Source organism: Magnolia sinica, chromosome 4 (assembly GCF_029962835.1).
Source record: "Magnolia sinica isolate HGM2019 chromosome 4, MsV1, whole genome shotgun sequence".
NCBI classification, from domain to species: Eukaryota; Viridiplantae; Streptophyta; class Magnoliopsida; order Magnoliales; family Magnoliaceae; genus Magnolia; species Magnolia sinica.
Window position 1 is genome coordinate 18,773,821 of NC_080576.1, and position 17,473 is coordinate 18,791,293.

The 17,473-nt window shown below is 38.9% G+C and overlaps 1 protein-coding gene and 2 non-coding genes across 3 annotated transcripts; all 3 read left to right on the plus strand.

The window, feature by feature from the left end:
* Positions 1–2,157: 2,157 nt before the first annotated feature.
* LOC131244393 (clavaminate synthase-like protein At3g21360) lies at positions 2,158–6,200 on the plus strand. The gene is made up of 3 exons (XM_058244006.1): positions 2,158–2,493; positions 3,355–3,611; positions 5,778–6,200. The coding sequence occupies exons 1-3, from the start codon at positions 2,158–2,160 to the stop codon at positions 6,121–6,123; spliced, it is 939 nt and encodes a 312-aa protein (XP_058099989.1). The 3' UTR covers positions 6,124–6,200.
* Positions 6,201–10,942: 4,742 nt separating this feature from the next.
* Positions 10,943–11,016, plus strand: TRNAR-UCG (transfer RNA arginine (anticodon UCG)). Its single transcript has one exon. It is a non-coding gene; the product is annotated as a tRNA-Arg (tRNA).
* Positions 11,017–12,892: 1,876 nt separating this feature from the next.
* Positions 12,893–12,974, plus strand: TRNAS-GCU (transfer RNA serine (anticodon GCU)). The gene has a single exon. It is a non-coding gene; the product is annotated as a tRNA-Ser (tRNA).
* The last annotated feature ends 4,499 nt before the right edge of the window (positions 12,975–17,473 follow it).

Genomic DNA, 17,473 nt, shown 5'->3' on the forward strand with positions numbered 1-17,473 from the left:
CTGCGTGTTTTATGAGCTGGCCTCATCAGCAATGATGCGCCCCAATAAGAAGCGATGGCATGGGAATTCCCTGAGCCTTTGGCATGCCCCAATTATACAGAAACGATTGTACTACCCCTGTTTACCAGGAGATTCCGGCCGGATCCTCTTCTTGCCACAACAGGAAAATCATGCTTGTTGCAAATTAATTAGGCTCCATAATCTACATTTAATGCAGCAATGTTAACAATGTCAGTAATACTGTGAACCAATCATCATGCAGGAAAATGAGATTTTCTGTGGCAACCAGATGATATATACTATAGCCAGAAACGGACAGGTATTGAGCTCACTGTGATGTATTTGCTTTTTCCATGCTATCCATCCCTTTTTAGATCATTCGAAGTTATAAATCCAAAAATGAGTTACATCCAAGGTCAAGTACGTGTCAGACTAAGTCTGGCCTAAGTCTGAGTCATTGTTTTTACTCTTTTCAGGTTCTACATGCAAGGCTTCCCCTGCGCTTTTTTCCCCGTTGGGTGAAAGCGGATTGGCTGGTGTAACTCACACCAGCCAGGTGGCTGCTGTATTGATGTCAGCAAGTTCCGTGGGTCTGATCACGAGGTATGTGCTATATCCAAACTGTCCATTGATTTGGCGAGCTCATATTAAGAGTTAAGACAAAAAATAAGACAGATCTAACTATCAAATGGACCACACTACAAAAAGCAGTGGGAGATAAACGTCTACCAGTGAAACCCTTTTTGGGATCACAGAAGTTTTGGATCAATATGAAATTTGTTTTTCCTCTTCATCCAGGTCTTTGTCACCTTATGAACAGATTGGATGGAAAATAAATCGTTATGGTGGGCCCTACAAATTTTTTAATGGTGAAAATCATTATCTCCGCCACAATTTGTGGTGTGGTCCAGCTGATCTTTGGATATGATTCATTTTTTGGATAATGTTCTAAAATGATCTCTAAAAATAGATGAACAGTATAGATATAATAAATACATAAATGTGGATCTCGTGTGACTTTGATCTCCTTTGAACTGTTCGTACAGCTCGGAGCTTGAGGAGCATAGTGCTCGTCTTCGCACGACATGTACCTACAGCAGCTATATAACTGGTGTGTAGTACAGCAGCCACTCTGCTTCCCCTCGGGTAGCCTGAAAGCACTTGTGGTTTCTGTACACGGTTCCATTTCAACGGTATGATTAAGTGTTTTTTTTTTTTGTTTTTTTTTTAAAAGTAAATGCACAAAGCATTAAATCCAAGTGATCTTACTATTGCATATGTGGCTCAATTAAGCGTTAGATCTGCCTCTATTTTTTGGATGAGCAGATTAATTAAAACCCTGGACTTGCCTAAGAGGGTGCAGCTCTTACTGTCGGGGCCAACTTAATTAGTATATGTATTATGTATTCATGTTGCGCATATAATTTTTTTCAAATTATTTTAGGGTATTATTCAAAAACTGAAGCAGATCCAATTATCAGGTAGACCATACCATAAAAATAATGGTGATTGACAATTAATGGATAACAAAAGTTTTGGATCAAGATGATATTTGTTTTTTCCCTTCATCGACGCTTACGGGACGTTATCAGCAGTTGGATGGTATTAAGGTGTGACTTAAGAAGTTTTTAATGGTATGACGGGCAATGACCACTGTTTCTTATGATATGTCCACCTGATAATTGGGTCTGCTTTATTTTTGGGATAATGCCCTAAATTATCTGGAAAAACGGATGGACGGTGGATACATAATACATGCATCAAGGTGGGTCGGCCCGAGTCTCACCTAATCTGCTCTCCATTTTTAGGCTCATACATTAAAATGATACGAGAAAAGGTATGGACGGCGTAGATAAACAGAGACATAGACATCACGGTGGCCCCCACACAGATCTACCCATTACCGGCCAGAGAGGGTCGAGGGTAGGACGCGATTCGCTTCCCGACAGTACAAGATATTAGAGGTTGAGTCGGCCGTAATTGATGTTGAATCGTGCATCTCGGACTGACTTGGACGCTCTGGGGCCAATTGTGCCGAGTCGTGTCCGTTTGACTCGCCAACGGGTGGTCAAGGGTAGTAGTGTCGGGCTTCCCACGCAATCCGCTTCCATTTCTGATGTCGTAAAAACTATTAACTGATGAGAGAGAGAGAGAGAGATGGGGTTTGTAGAAGGGAAGATCGTGGAGGAGAAGGTTTTCAAAGGAAAGGTCTTCCCAAAGACGCTTCTTCCCTGTAACAGGTGCGATCTAATAGAGATGGTGCGAGGTGAGCGTGAGCAGCTCACAGATCTACTGCTACGGCACGGAGCAATCCTCTTCAGGGGCTTTGGGGTATCCTCCGCCGAAGAATTCTCACGTGTGGTTGAAGCGTTCGAGTGGGATGATATGCCTTACATGGGCGCCGCCATCCGTGCGAAGGTGGTCAACAGGATCTTCACCGCCAATGATAGTCCACTGGATCAGCTCATCTACTTTCATCACGAGATGTCCCTGGTTCCTCTCTCTCTCTCTCTCTCTCTCTCTCTCTCTCTCTCTCTCTCTCTCTCTCTCTCTCTCTCTCTCTCTCTCCATAACCCAATAATTGCAGTGATGTGATAATCGTTATCATCCAATGATCATGACTTTGTGGTTAAATCTGGAACGTTACTCATTTCTCTCCCAATTTTATCCTAACCATCCATTTTTGTAGCCGGCCATCAGGACGATGGATGTTTGAAACTACACATATCTAACTTTGAAATTTTGTAAAAGCTCACACTGGACTTGGCCGAGTCGGCTCGACTCAGTCAGATTTTCATCAGGACTCAGGTTGATCATGATTCGGTCAGGACTTGTTCATGACTCACTTGACTCGGTTAATTCAACTGAAAAAAGAATATCTTGATAAAGCTGGACTTGACACATCCGGAACTAATAATATTTATAAATTCTAAATATTAGATTTAGGGCGTGTTTGGTTGCACAAATTATCATGATATTTCGTGATTACTCAGTCTAATCTGGTGAAAAATATCATGATATTTCACACAACCATACACACTTTTAACTGACAGTGGGGTATACTAACAGTGATGTGTGAACTGACAGTGGGGTATACTACCAAGCTAACAAAAAAAAAAAACACACCTTTAACCTAATGTTGGTGTTCAAGACTCAAAAGAACTCAAATTAAGGTAGTTCCCTACCAGACTGAGTGTAGTTTCTAAGTTTTAAATCCTTAATAAACAGATCATCATCTTGAGTGGTCCCCACCCATAAATCCGTTTAAAGAGTTCCCTTTGAAAATCTTTAAACACACACCTTTCATATAAATCCGTTCACATATTTTATTTTTTAAAATTTTCATTCATGCAGTTTAAAGAGTTCCCTTCGAAAATCTTTTTCTTTTGTTTGGAACCATCACCGGAAGGCAGCCAGACGTCAATATTGCCAAGCTACATTGTAGTGGAGAAGATGGAGGAGCTTATGGCGGAATTCGTAGCGAAATTAGCCCAGGTCGGGTTGACTTTCCGGCTTAGGACTGTAAATGATGCGGATTCTGGCGACATTGTCAAAGGCAAGACATGGAAAGAGCTGCTAAAAACCAACGACAAAGTGGAAGCTGAAAAGAGGTATAAGGAATTTCTTTTTGAAATTATAGATCCGAACATATATATGTTGAATGCATGTGTGTCATGTTAAATCTCCCAATCATGGGTCCCACTTTAGATGGGCCATAGGCCAACAATTATGACGCAGGGAAAGACCTGTAGAGGTCTAGCACCATCTTCCTATAGGATAATTACTTCGAATACATGGAGCTTCTATCGAATTCTCATATAGACTTTTCAAATCCACGAGAAAAAAATGCTAAGGAAAATGGAAAATAAATTCTATAAAATTCATAAATTGATTGATTTATGAATAAATGAGCTTACAACCCTTTAATTAGGGATACTAAGCCATGAGAGAAGTTTCAGAATTAAACTACAACTAAAACTTCTAGAAATCGTGATTTACTATAAATAATAAACTAACTATTTATAGACTGCGCATGGTTTTTGGCCAAAAATAGTAAGTTTCCTATTTGGCCAAATCATGATGGTCCTCTAATTATTCTACACATTTTTAATGTTAGACGCACAACTACTAAAGCTCAATAGATAAAGAGTTATAACCAAACTAAAACTTACTACAAATGGTAAAAATGAAAATAAATAGGAATTTCGACTGTCAATTTGGTGGAATCTCGCAAATTCGGCGTGGGCAACCCGGCATAGCCAGGTTGGGTGGATAAAGTTGCTTGCCCTATCCCAAAATCATATATGATACGTCCGATAACTCATTCCAGTTTGCAAGATACGTCCATTTTAAGTTCCGACGGTCCAGATCACCTCTATCTTCGATCGGGCCTTTTTTTAATCCATCTTGGCCATGAAATTATCCGCCACCTGCTCAACATCAAATTATAATAAACTGGTGTTCTACTGTTGGCTGATTGGTGGACAATTAATGGACGGCTAAAATGAAAAAAAGTAGCCGATGGTCTAATTTCAACGACTGCCCATTAATAAAGAGTTTACGATAAGCTAACCAATTTGAGTTTCGAGAAATGGCCTGGCCACTGGGTTGACTTGCATGCATGACACTTGCTGAGTGCGTGTGTATGAACTGTTCCACTCTGCCTGAGTATCAAGTAGCTCTTCCAGGAGGAATGATCAGATGAGCATCCAACATCTTGCCATTGGGTGAAGCCAACGGATCCACCAATATTCAAATGATAGGGCCAATCATTTCCAACACATCGGTTTCTAATTAAGATTGGGTGGGACCCATCACTTCATCCAGTGGCATTAGAGAGTAAAAACTGATCACCTACATGCAAGGTTTTTTTTTTCTTTTGGGCGAGGCAAGCTTGGTACCACAACATGAGGTACCGTACCATCTTTCCCACCAACGTGCTAGTGACGCTGTCACTACCCACCGGTGCTCTGTGCGCCTCACCATGATGTATGTCTTTTATCCACGCCATCCATCCATTTTTCCAATATCATTTTAGGACTTGATTCAAAAAAAGATGCAAATCTATATCTCAGGAGAACCACACTATTGGAAAACAGTAGTGATTGAATGTCCACCATTAAAATTATCATAGGGCCCACTGTAATGTTTATTTGACATCTAACCTGTTGATTACATCATACAGACCTGGATGAAGGGAAAAAAACAAATATCGACTTGATTTTTCGCCCAAATAAGTTCTTAATGGTGAGCGTTCAATCAACATTTTTCCTGTGATGTGGTCCACTTGAGATTTCGATCTACCTAATTTTTGGGAAAGTATAATAAAATAATCTTAAAAAATGGATGGACGTCATGGATGAAACATATAAATCATGGTAGGGCCCACAGAGCACCGACCACTAGTCAATGGCTAGTGGCAGGCTCACTAGCCAATCCACGTCCCTTTGTAGGACATCAGTACCATGAAAACAGTAGTACCCACCATGAAGATTATCTTAAGAAAAAAGATCACACCGGTTTGATCATCAGGTGCGCCACAGCATTGGATTGAATGGACAACCATCTGAGTCTACATGTGTGGCCACCTGGTGAGCAGATCAGCCTGAATTTTGAGAGTGGTGATCCTCATGGTGGGCCCTATCATTGTCGTGGTACTGATTTCATACACAAATAGCATGCTGGCAGGAGAAATGATATTGAAAGTGATAAGTTTTAACTGAAGAACCTCCACCTGAACATTGTGCTCCAGAACTGAGTTGACTATTGTTTTCTAGGGCACTAGAGAGTATAGCATGCGACGCAATGGAATTCCACTCTGATGGAAGTGCCGATTTCATTTTCGGGCCATTGGACCCGATAAAGGAGTTGGGAGGAAAGAGGGTTTGGTTCAAGCCAATGTTGGGCTACACCGGCAATGAGAAAGACGTCCATATCAGCTTCGGCGACGGAAGCCCATTCCCTCCAAAGGCCACTGAAGCCTACAAGAAAATCTCAGTCGAGAACAGCGTGGATCTGAGCTGGCAAAAGGGCGATGTCTTATTGGTCGATAATCTTATGAACCAGCATGCGAGGCAGCCCGGGAAGCAGCCACGTACCATATTGGTGTCCTTATGCAAATGAATTGAAATGCGTGTATGCCTATGTATTTCACCAAGTTTATAAGAATTTTATGCTCTTTCGAGAAAAGGTGTTGGACGTTCCAAACGGTACCAGATAGTTTTTAGACAAGAAAATGCTTGTCTTGGTGCTATATAATGTATTGTATCAAGCAAATGGTAATTTCCGTATAGTTTCCCAAACATAAGACATTGTAGCGATTGGTTGCACCAAATACAGTGAAATTTCAAGATACAGGTGTGAGTCCAAACACACTCGCAGCTCGCCAACATTTATAATATCTTCCGTATATCAATGCTTCGAAAGTATAAAAGAGACGCATCCAATATGATTGATTGGCAGTCATAAAAAAATTTAAGAAAATCATGTATCATATATTGAGAGATCGTATGATTCCTAGACAGAAAAGAACAAGTGTTGCGAACGATAGTGATACCACTCATCAAGGTCTAATGGAGTCATCATAATAAAGAAGGAGCCTCGTGGGAGCGAAAAGCAAAGATATAAGAAAAGTATTCTGACCTATTTACCGATTAAGGGATGATAAATTTCAAAACGAAATTCTTTTTAGGGGAATAGAACGTAATAGAGTGAAAAAATTTTAAGGGGTCTAATTTTTTTTGATTAATTTAATCATAATTGATTATCAAGTGGGCCATCTAAACCATTTAAACGCAAGATCTATGACAATCCACTTACAAAATCACCAATCCACACCATAGATCATTTATCCAAATCATCTAGATGTAAGATCTACCCCGGGATAACCAAATCCAATGTTAAAATATCCATCTAACGGGCAGAATGTTAAGATCTCATGTTTCAACTATTGGATCGCATGATCTATCTAATGATCACTATTCACTTTATTCCCCGATGAATTAGCATTGAAATAATATGAATTTTATAGTCTGATCATGAGAAATGATCTAGATCGAGGGCCTAGAACGTTGATGGCCGTGATTATTTGATATATAATATTATTTAGTAGATGATTATGCAGTTAAATAGTCCTAGTACACTTGATGTACATACATCTTATGAGTCATGTGATCAAATTATTCTCTCTACAAATAAAATCATGATTTAACATGCATGCACCTACGGTCTATCATCATGAAAGTAATGTATCTCGCTCACCATGCATTTTTTACCACTCAAAGTATTTTTATTTTTTTTTCCCTAACCCATTGCATTATGAGCATCACAATGGTATCTTTTGATCGTATTAGATCATACACATGTGGTGTATATATGTGTGGCACATACACACTTGTAAGTACACTCTCACTCATAGGAAAAAGAGGAATACACACGCTAGGTACACATTCGACATTATGAACGGTCAAGACTCACATCTTCTACCCCGTATGTTATCTGGACATGGGACAAATTTTAGCATAGAAATATCAACTCGGGCCATCGTTTGATTGTCTTAGATCTTGTGATCAGTGCTTGTGAAACCCTTAGTGATGTGTCATATCTACTTAGCCTCACTTACTCCCTCGGATCTCTCTATTATTCAATATCCCTCCCCACATCACCATCTCTCTTCGCATGTCATGATAGGGATCTTCTTTTCTTTTTCTGTTTTTTTTTTTTTTTTTGGGCAGGAGGGAGGGGGGGTATACACGAACTGAGTTAGCTCAATTAACTCACTTGACTAAACTCAAAAAAGTTTGATTTGATTCGGTTTGAAACTGAGTTCGAGCCAAGCCGAGCTGAGTTAGTTGGGTAACTATTTATTATAGCGGTCAAAATTTAAAATTAGTTGGGTTTGTGAATGTATATTATACATGAGATCGTGATTAAAAAAATATCTATTATAGGTTATATTTTCTTTTTGTCTATCGATGCGGTTAGTTGAATGTTAAGATTGTAGTCAATGATGCCCTTGTCTACCATATAAGCATAGAACATGTTAGCTACACAAGCATGCAAAGAATGTGATTAATTGAAAAGGTTACTAGAATAATTGAAATTCAAGCAGAAAGTGATGTAATTCATCGTGATAGTCAGAGCCTGTTACACTTGGCAAATAACTCGATATTTCATACTTAGACCAAGCATATCGATGTTCAGTATTTCTTTGTTCATGATGTTATGAAAAATGGTTAGATCTCATTGTAAAAAATTCACACCAACAACAACGTAGCAGACATGCTGATGAAGTTTATCACAAGAGAGAAGTTTCTTTGGTGCATGAATTCTCTTAAGCTTTTTATTACCTAGTATTTGGTGATATTTGGGTAGCTATTATTCAGAGTATTTTTTAAGAAACAAGTCTTCATGTGGAAGAATATTAAGGCGGTGCCTCGTGTGAGAGGTAATAATGTATCATACAAGGAGATGTCTCCTCTCTACATCCCTTGTATGTGTACGTTAATATGTTAACATATACATAAGCACATGGTGAAGCCCAATTCTTCTAGGTCTTTGTCGTATGCTCTCCTATAGGTGTGGCCTATATAAGGAGAGCACTTTGTAGAGAGATATTTCATCAATTTATTTTCCGAACTACTCCTTGGTGTGAGCTTTGTTGTATGAGTGAGAGAGAAGTTAGTATTTAATTTATGGTTTCTTGTTTTTAGTAAAGAAAGCTCTGTGTTATTGTCCCGTAAAGTAGGCATATTGTCGAACCATGTAAACGCATATGCCTCTCATATCTTGTTTTGGTTTAGTCTTTTGTTTGCCCTTTATCTTTTGTATTTTAGCCTTATATTGATCACATGTAGGTGTTTTTCCGCAACACTCCCTAGTGGTCCATCGGTATGTTCATGTACATAGAGTGAATGGATAAGTAATTTAATCAATCAATGCTTTTCAAAGCATTTTTACTTAACAGTGGAGGAGTTAGACTAAAACTAAACTAAGAGCGTCCATGAAGGATGAAGGATATGTAGCATTGTATTGTAAAGTAGAATTGTATTGTGTCAGCGTGTGTTTAAAGATCTTTACTCTTAACTTTATTTATAGACATGGAAAGATTATATGGAAAAATCTTCATAATCTCTCTTCACGATCTTTGCACAATCAATTATCCATTAAACAAGCATGACCAATTGCATCTTCCCATGTGTACTAAAAAATAGTATTGCTAGTAAGTTATGTATTTGTGTGCATTCTCTCGTGTCATTATGTAAACTATGGCATTTCATGTTTTGCAGTGTGTATATACGCCGGTTGCTTGCTTTTATTTATATAATCATGTAATACATGCCCCATTAACTATCCTGGCTCCCCACATTCTTCCTTCAACTGTATTAGCCATCGCCCATTGACAGCATTTTAACATTTAAAAAGGTGGGTTTCATCATTTTATTGTCTAGTTTCATTAATGTTTCAATAGCCATAAAGATTTCATCATCTTAATTGAAATATTCTTACTACGTGGTATGTGTTGCAGGTGCCACTTTCCCCAATGATTTTAATATATTTGTTGTTGGTATTATAGTCATAGAGGTGCATATATAAAACAATAGTTGAGAGCACTATTATTATAAGAGGTGATCAAAGGGTCTTCGATTAGATTACAATTAAGAGAAAAACAGAGGAGCTGGTACAGATTTCAGGGTAAATTGGGATGGTGGGAACCTACACAGGCAACTCGGAAAAGTACACGAGAGACGGTTCTCTGTATGAATCTGATTGAAATTAGTAACTGCCGTTCTTGCGATGACAATGTCTTTATTTGCGAAGCCGATTTGAATGAGAATCCAATTGAGATTAGTAATTGCCGTTCTTGCGGTACGGATGGTTTTATTTGCCAAACAAATTTGCATGAGTTTACAATTCTTTCAATTTTTTCTACCCTAATTGCAGTCTAAAGGTGGTTTTGCCGGATGGTTCGGGTCTTACCTAGTAGAGGTCAAATAAGGGCATTTACATGGTTAGACCACCTGATGGATGGATTAGATTGCACACACGTATGCCTCTTTCTATTGTTACACACTCACTTAGGGAAGCTCCCATGAGGTAAAGCTATGTGGGTCCCATTGTGCTTAAAACATCTAAAAGCACTTAGTGGACCATTTGAGTTTTGGAATGCCCTGAAATTTAGTGTGGCCACTTATCCAAGTGGTACACACACAATGGACGGGTTGGATATTTGAACCTCATCTCAATGGGCCCTAAACAATCAGGAATGTTTTAGTGGGTGGGCCTGACCCAAACATGGCTGGACCCATTTAAAATCAATTGCAAAATGGTAGATCGGAACCAGCTGTTCTAATCACCACACGGTTCCGTAAAAATTGGACCGGTGGATCCTTATCTGATAGCCTTGGCATATGTGTTTGATAATCTGAACCGCACATCACGTGGACTCATCCATCGATGGAGTGTTAACTAAAGTTTTTTTTTTTTTTTTTAAATAAGTTTTCATTTTACCTTCTCGACCATCTAATAAATGGGCGTTTTCTCACTTAATAAAAGCCGTTGCTTGTTTTTGGACTTCAGTGTTCATTTGTATGCCAGTAAGGGTTAAAGCTATCTAAAGACTGTTCTCTTTCGACCATGGCCTAATTATTATTGGAAGAACGAAATGGACGGTTTTGATCAGATTCATCTGCCCCACGTATTCAGAATGACATGAGATACGGAATCAGCTTTCGCTATATATATATATATATATAATCTGATCCATGTGTGCCACGTATACGCTCGTTCAGAGATTATTTTTTCCCCGAGCCATCAGATGCTGGTAAACACGTTGAGACATCATAGCCATTTGTTGAGTGGGACGCACGGCGGATATGAAGTGCGGACATCATTTAGTCATACTTATATTTAAGTTTATTTCAACAATCTCTACTCACTCAAAGACCGCATAGCGCAGTGGATTAGCGCGTTTGACTTCGGATCAAAAGGTCGTGGGTTCGACTCCCACTGTGGTCGCAGTAATTTCTTTTTATTTTATGTTGCAAGATCCCAACCGTTTGATTTCGATTCTTCAAGTTGGATAATTTTATTTTAAACCATCTGAGACAGTGACCAATGGAATGGTTGAGATTTGCCAATTAGTGTGATGCTGTGTCATATCCCATAATATTAACCCTTTGAATTCGGTTCTTCACTCTCATATCCCATAATCTGAACCATTTGAATTGGATTTTTCAAATTGGATGAGTGGACCATATCATTTTAAAGTGTCCGAGATACTCACCAATTAGATGGTTCGGATTGCTACATCGACTCCACAATAGGCCCAAAATTGCACTCCCCGGAAATGCATGGTAGATGAGCAGTGTGAGGGAGGGAACCTGGGTTGAGACAGGCTGGGCTTTTGCTTTCGCTTTTTTTCGGCCCATTCCAATTCATCTCCAACCGTAGGGCTAAAAGTCGGGCGGGTTCAACCCCATCAATCCGTGACCGACCCAGCATTGGGTTGGGCTTAGGCAGGATATATCATGTTTGATCTTGGGCTTGGGCTCAACAAACCCCAACCTGATAAAACTTGGGTTGGGCTGGGTTGAGGTCTCGAGTTGCCCAACCTAACCCGAACTTGATCAATATATATGTTACTTGTAAATTATAATTGAGTGTAGATTATCTGTGTTGAAGGCATAGGAAATTTAAGTGCCATCGTGTCTCATTGGCCCACGTCATTTCCGATGACTCAAGCTAACAAGATATGCTGAGTCATCTAACAAGATACGCTGGATATCTCTCCATTGTGTGCTACACAACACGACTTTTTAAGGAATAGTCTTATATTTTAGCTTGTTTGTTTAGAAAAAATGAAGTTCATTATTATAAATAACTACATATATAATTAATAAAATCATAGGTATAAAAAATAAGACACGTATTGAAATATAATAAACTAATGTAATAACGAAAATATTAGCACATATACATGACCAACCCGATCAACCTGACCGAGCCCACTTGGGTTAGGCTTAGGTTGAGAATTCCCAAACCGAGGTTGGGTTGGGTTGGATTAGGGTTGAGGTGTAAGAACCTTGGGTTGGGCTAGGGTTGAGCACCAACCGTTTGTGTGCACAAGAGGGAGGGGGGGGGGGAATGGGCCAATTGATCCAGGCTAAAGTTACCTGAGACAGCCAGCTTGGATGTCTGGGCCTTACAGCACACGATTCAGCCCAGCCCGACCCATAGGTTTAGCTAACAGGTCCAAGCCAGACGACAACCCAAGTCACCTCTACACAGAGAGCAACTAAGATCCATTGATCTAAAGGTCAAAAAACTATTTCATCCTTTGCCACGTAGAAGTTAGTGCCGTAATTGAGACAGCTATGTGGTGGGACAGACTTGTATCATGTGGTAGACTCTGGATCCTCCTCTACTTGTTACAAACATGAATATCTGTTTGTTGCAATATGATTGAGCCACATCATCACAGTCATTAATGTCATTGATGACCTGAACTAATCACAATGCAAGAAAACATAAAATCTTTGTTCATGGCAATCAGTAGATGGGATTCCTGGTATTGGTGGTGTTGGGAGGTCGAGAGAGGCAGTTGGTTTGTCAGACCAAAAACATGTTTGGAAGTTGCAAGGTCAAGTAGTTAGGCCCATTTTTTATAGTGGCAAGTAGCTTAATCAAACCTCACCATGTCCCAATACTGAGGTATGAGGTATGTGGTGTGGAGTCACATGCAATCTGCGTCGTGGGAAGGTGTATGGATTGGCTATGGGCCAGTGATTTAAGCAACTGGAGAACACTGACTGTCAGCCGGTCGTGAGGCGTGGTGGTAGGATTTAAAATTCTTACCATTAAAATTTAAAGAAATACCATGTTATCATCAATCGTCGCTTTGGCCGAGTGGTTAAGGCGTGTGCCTGCTAAGTACATGGGGTTTCCCCGCGAGAGTTCGAATCTCTCAGGCGACGAGTATTTTTTTTTTTTCTTTTTTATTTTTTATAAAATGCGCTTTTGAAATGATACACCAACGGCCAACGGCACTACACCATGTATAAAAGTTGAGATGCGACCTTCCACCATTACAATCCTCCAAAATACATGTGGGCCCAAACATCGTTTGTCTATACCATCCAATCAAGGTATGCGTATATGCCATCCAATCCACTCATCTGTTGCACGACGCTGGGATGAATAGATTCCGGGGAAAATCAAGATATTCCAAAACTCAAGTGGGCCACACTGTGTGAAGTCATTGTTTTAGGCATGATTTTACACAGTTCCTATGGTGTGGCCCACTTAATCGTTGGACTTGACTAAGTTTTATGATCCACGGTGAAGATTTGACGTTGCACCTGATCGGCAGGGTTGATCTGATGCATGTTTGCCCCACGTAATGATCAACCAGTGGATGTCAAGCCCTAGGCGCCCCTTGTAAAAACTGCCAAAACCCTTAACTTACACGCCTACTTTATACAGAACACGTGCGCTCAATCCAAACTGTCAAAATGGTGGGACTGTTTTTTCGGTAATTAAAATTGTAGGATTTTATGACGCGAATATTAGGAGTCGAATCTAGGTGCGGACAGCCACGCAATGTTAGGAGGGAACGCTAATATGGTCAGGATCACCGTCGAGGGTCCACCTGCTCCACATGCAGTGATGATCAGATGATCCCGAAACGCCTTTTCTCTGGATGCTACTCTATGAGTCTATGCAGGCCGTTATATCTAACCTTCATTGTGTGTTAATTGTGCCGTCTCCATTTCAATCAAACTAAGCTACCCGTGTGATTAAGGATTTAGGTTTAGCTTTCGTGTGTGAGTAAAATAGAGTATTAGATTCTACTTAACTCAAAAGTTTGATTGAACCATTGGTGTCCTATATTGAGTTAAATGAATTGAATATTGAATCAAAGATTAGATTCTTCTCAACCACCAATATTTCCGTTTTCGTTCAAGCGATTTGTAAAAGGATAGGATTTGACCTTCTAAATGAGTTCGTTCTATCTTGTGGCGATAGATGTAAGTCTATATACTTAAATATTTATTCTTTCATCAACACTTTAAGTTCAACGTACTTCTCAAAAGAACAAAGATAAATATATAAATTAAAGAAGGCAAAATATTGTCAATTTTATTAATATTTAAAAATGATGCTCATTACAATCAACAAGTTATAAGACAACTAAATGAATAAACAAAAGAAAATTGATAAATACGTGATGTGTCTATCGAAACAGACGATCAGATCTAAGATGATTATAGTCCTACAACTTAAGATTGTAAAAATTTACTTCTAATCCTAAGCTATTGTAGTAGGAACTGTTAGACAGTAGTTATGTAAAACTAGTATAGGTCATGTTAGGCTAAGAAAGATAAATGAAATATAGTTTAAAAGATGAGTTGATGTATTTGGCATAGGGCTTCCTGCTCTTCTTCGATTGCTCTTTTTATAGATTGTCGAAGTGGTGAAATCATTTTTGAGGTTTCCTTACTAATCTTGGATCCTTCATGCTCACGTCGTAATTCTAGATAAGAAAAATCACCTTAGCAAATCCATAATCTCCTAACCAGGAAGGTCTCCGAAAAGTGTGAAGCCACTGGACCTCAGATTTCAACTCCTATATGTATTTATTTTCACCTTATAAAATACTTTGTAGTTGATGTTTCTATGACATCCAAAATGTCCTTTCATTTTAGCACACATTTTAGTTCATGAGACAAAATAAGGCAAGTTCAAAAATCAAGTGACCATTCAAGAAGATGGTGTGGATTGGAGATAGATGATTGAAACATTCTTAGGGTCTAGATAATTTTGAATTATGACTATCTTTGTGTCCTCCCTTCATCCTAGCGTGAATAATCAAATCAACCAGTTGGACAACTCCATATTAAATGGTTAGGTAGATGCATTCGGTAACTTTTTAAGCATGGACTTTTTGGCCATTTACGAAATACTATATATTATAATATGTATGAATTTGTGATGGTATTGGCTTTCTTGACTAACATCCTAAAAGTTGAGTTTATTTACAATAATTTTAAAGTAGGCAATTTTTAGTTACGATGGTTGCAATTTACAATTTATATTATAATATAATATAAGTTTAATAAATCCTAAACTTAGTTACAATGGCTGCAATTAATTATGGAAGAGTTTGATTTTATATTAATTAAGAGTTCTAAATTTGCTGTTAAAAATTATTATTTTTTTATATTTTTTTACAAAATAATAATAATAATTTTAAAAAATAACATCTTTTAATATTTTAATTAAATATAGGGGTGTACACGAACCGAGCTAGCTCGGTTAGCTCGCTCAACTCGACTCAAAAAAGCTTAGTTCGAAGCTGAGTTCAAGCCATGTCGAGCTAGTTTTTTGAGCTCGAAAATGAGTTCGAGCGGGCACTAGCTCGACTTGACTCAGATTGAACCCAACTTGGATCGAACCAATTCAATGACTCGGTTACTTTGATATTGATGTTGCTCACCAAGTGTTTGTTGAAATGACTCAACAAAGTGTAGCTGGTGGCAAGAAGGGTATGTATATGAAACATATACCCTTTTTTTTCTTGATTTTTATGTTGCTTATAAGGTGTTTGATAATATACTTGTAAAACCATTGCTGTTGTTTTACATACAGTGGAATTTTCAAGGTGCAATCCAAGTGTTTGTGAAAATGTTGCACAGGCGAACTTGGCTCAATCTTAGCTCGAACTCGGCTCGAACTAGCCCAAGCTGATAACCAAACTGAGCCGAGCCGAGTTCGAGCTGAGGTCAGCTAGTGCCCAAGCCGAGTTGAGCTGCTCGGTTCGACTCGATGTACACCCCTAATTAAATGGGTCAAATAAGTAGGGCTTGGGTTGACCCAATTATAGATAGGTTGGGTTGGTGTTAAAATTGAGATTTTCAGCCGTTTAATAAATTATTAGATTTAGGGTAAACCTATCATTGTTATGGCCTGAACCTAACCTGATCCATTGCCATCCCTAACCTTAAGCAATCATTGTGTTATATCATTTACCGTATGCATACATGTCATTAGCATATACATTACCAACGGCATTATAATACGATGTTAGCCCCTTTCAAACCTCAGATGTGGATCACTAGAGTCTGGTGGTCCAATTTGTCCATCCAGTGCGTACGAATTATGGACTAAGAACACTAGATCTGGTGATCCAGTTGGCCCATCTGGATGTACGGCTATGGATGGTTTATGGTGTAATTGGTGGACTTTTGCTCGTTGAATGTTGGCCATTGTGATGGTTAGAAACATTTGGGGTGCAACTTCTGGTATATGGTCCATCGATGCTGTGAACCGTTGAAGAATGATGTAGACTACCATATTGTTGTGATGCATTTATTGTTTTGATGGGGCCACCACATATCATGCTAATTCCTCTGATTTCCATACTTAGATGATATTTTTCTTTGATGGGTGTTGCAGATTTTCACTCTGATTTTCTTTGATGGGTACTGCAGGCAGCTTAGTTGAGCTGATATAAAAGTAGGAAGATTTTCCCGACTCTTTTTTTTTTTTGTCGAAAATTATTTTGAAGAGAGGAATCATTGTAATAAAAGCTTGAGAAAAAGGAAAAATCGTTGTTGGAGGGTATGGATCATAGAACACTGATCTTCTTATATTTAATTTCTGTTTATTGGTTGAGGTGATCTTCTTTTTTTTTTTTTTTTGGGTATGGATCATAGTGTCTTGAAAACGAATGTTAGAAATAATTGCTTTTTTCTTGGAAAATAAGAACTACCCAAAAAAAAAAAAAAAACTTTTTAGGGTACGTTTGGTTGCACCAGATATCATGATATCCAAAACATCAGGCTGCTCAACTCTTCAACAGTGTACGAAGCTAGTGAAAACTTTGGCACACCACCTCATGAATGGACTATCCTGATTCCTGGGTAAAAGCATCTACATGGCGGGGCCCACCTGAAATGGCTTTGATGGAGTATATGGGTGCTATGTCAACACATGTGAAGGCATGAACATAGGGGCTCGTCCGTGAATGATTTGAAAAATTAGATGCTTGGATTTATTCGAGATCTCGAGCTGGCCCAAATAATAGATGCACTTTAATTTAAACCGGAGCCCAGCTCTCAGCTTGATATGCGAACCCAAAACAGGCCTGAGCCAAAAGCCCGATGGGCCAACCTACTGCCCTAAAGAAAATTAGGGGGAAAACTAATCTTTTGCCCTGCACGCAAACTGGAGACACAGAGAAGTGGCCCACAAATCCAAGACATTCACTTGTGTGGTCCGCTGTGAAGTAAAATCTCATAGATCTTGTGATCTTCATTTTCTAACCGACGACACTGCATGGACCACCGATCGATGTTGGCAATGGAAAGGAAATCAGGTAGTTTGGATACTCAAATCCCCGAATTCTTTACATTTTGTTTTATGGTTAATCTTTATTCCTTTTTGTCCACTTTTCCTCTCAGGAATAGACAAC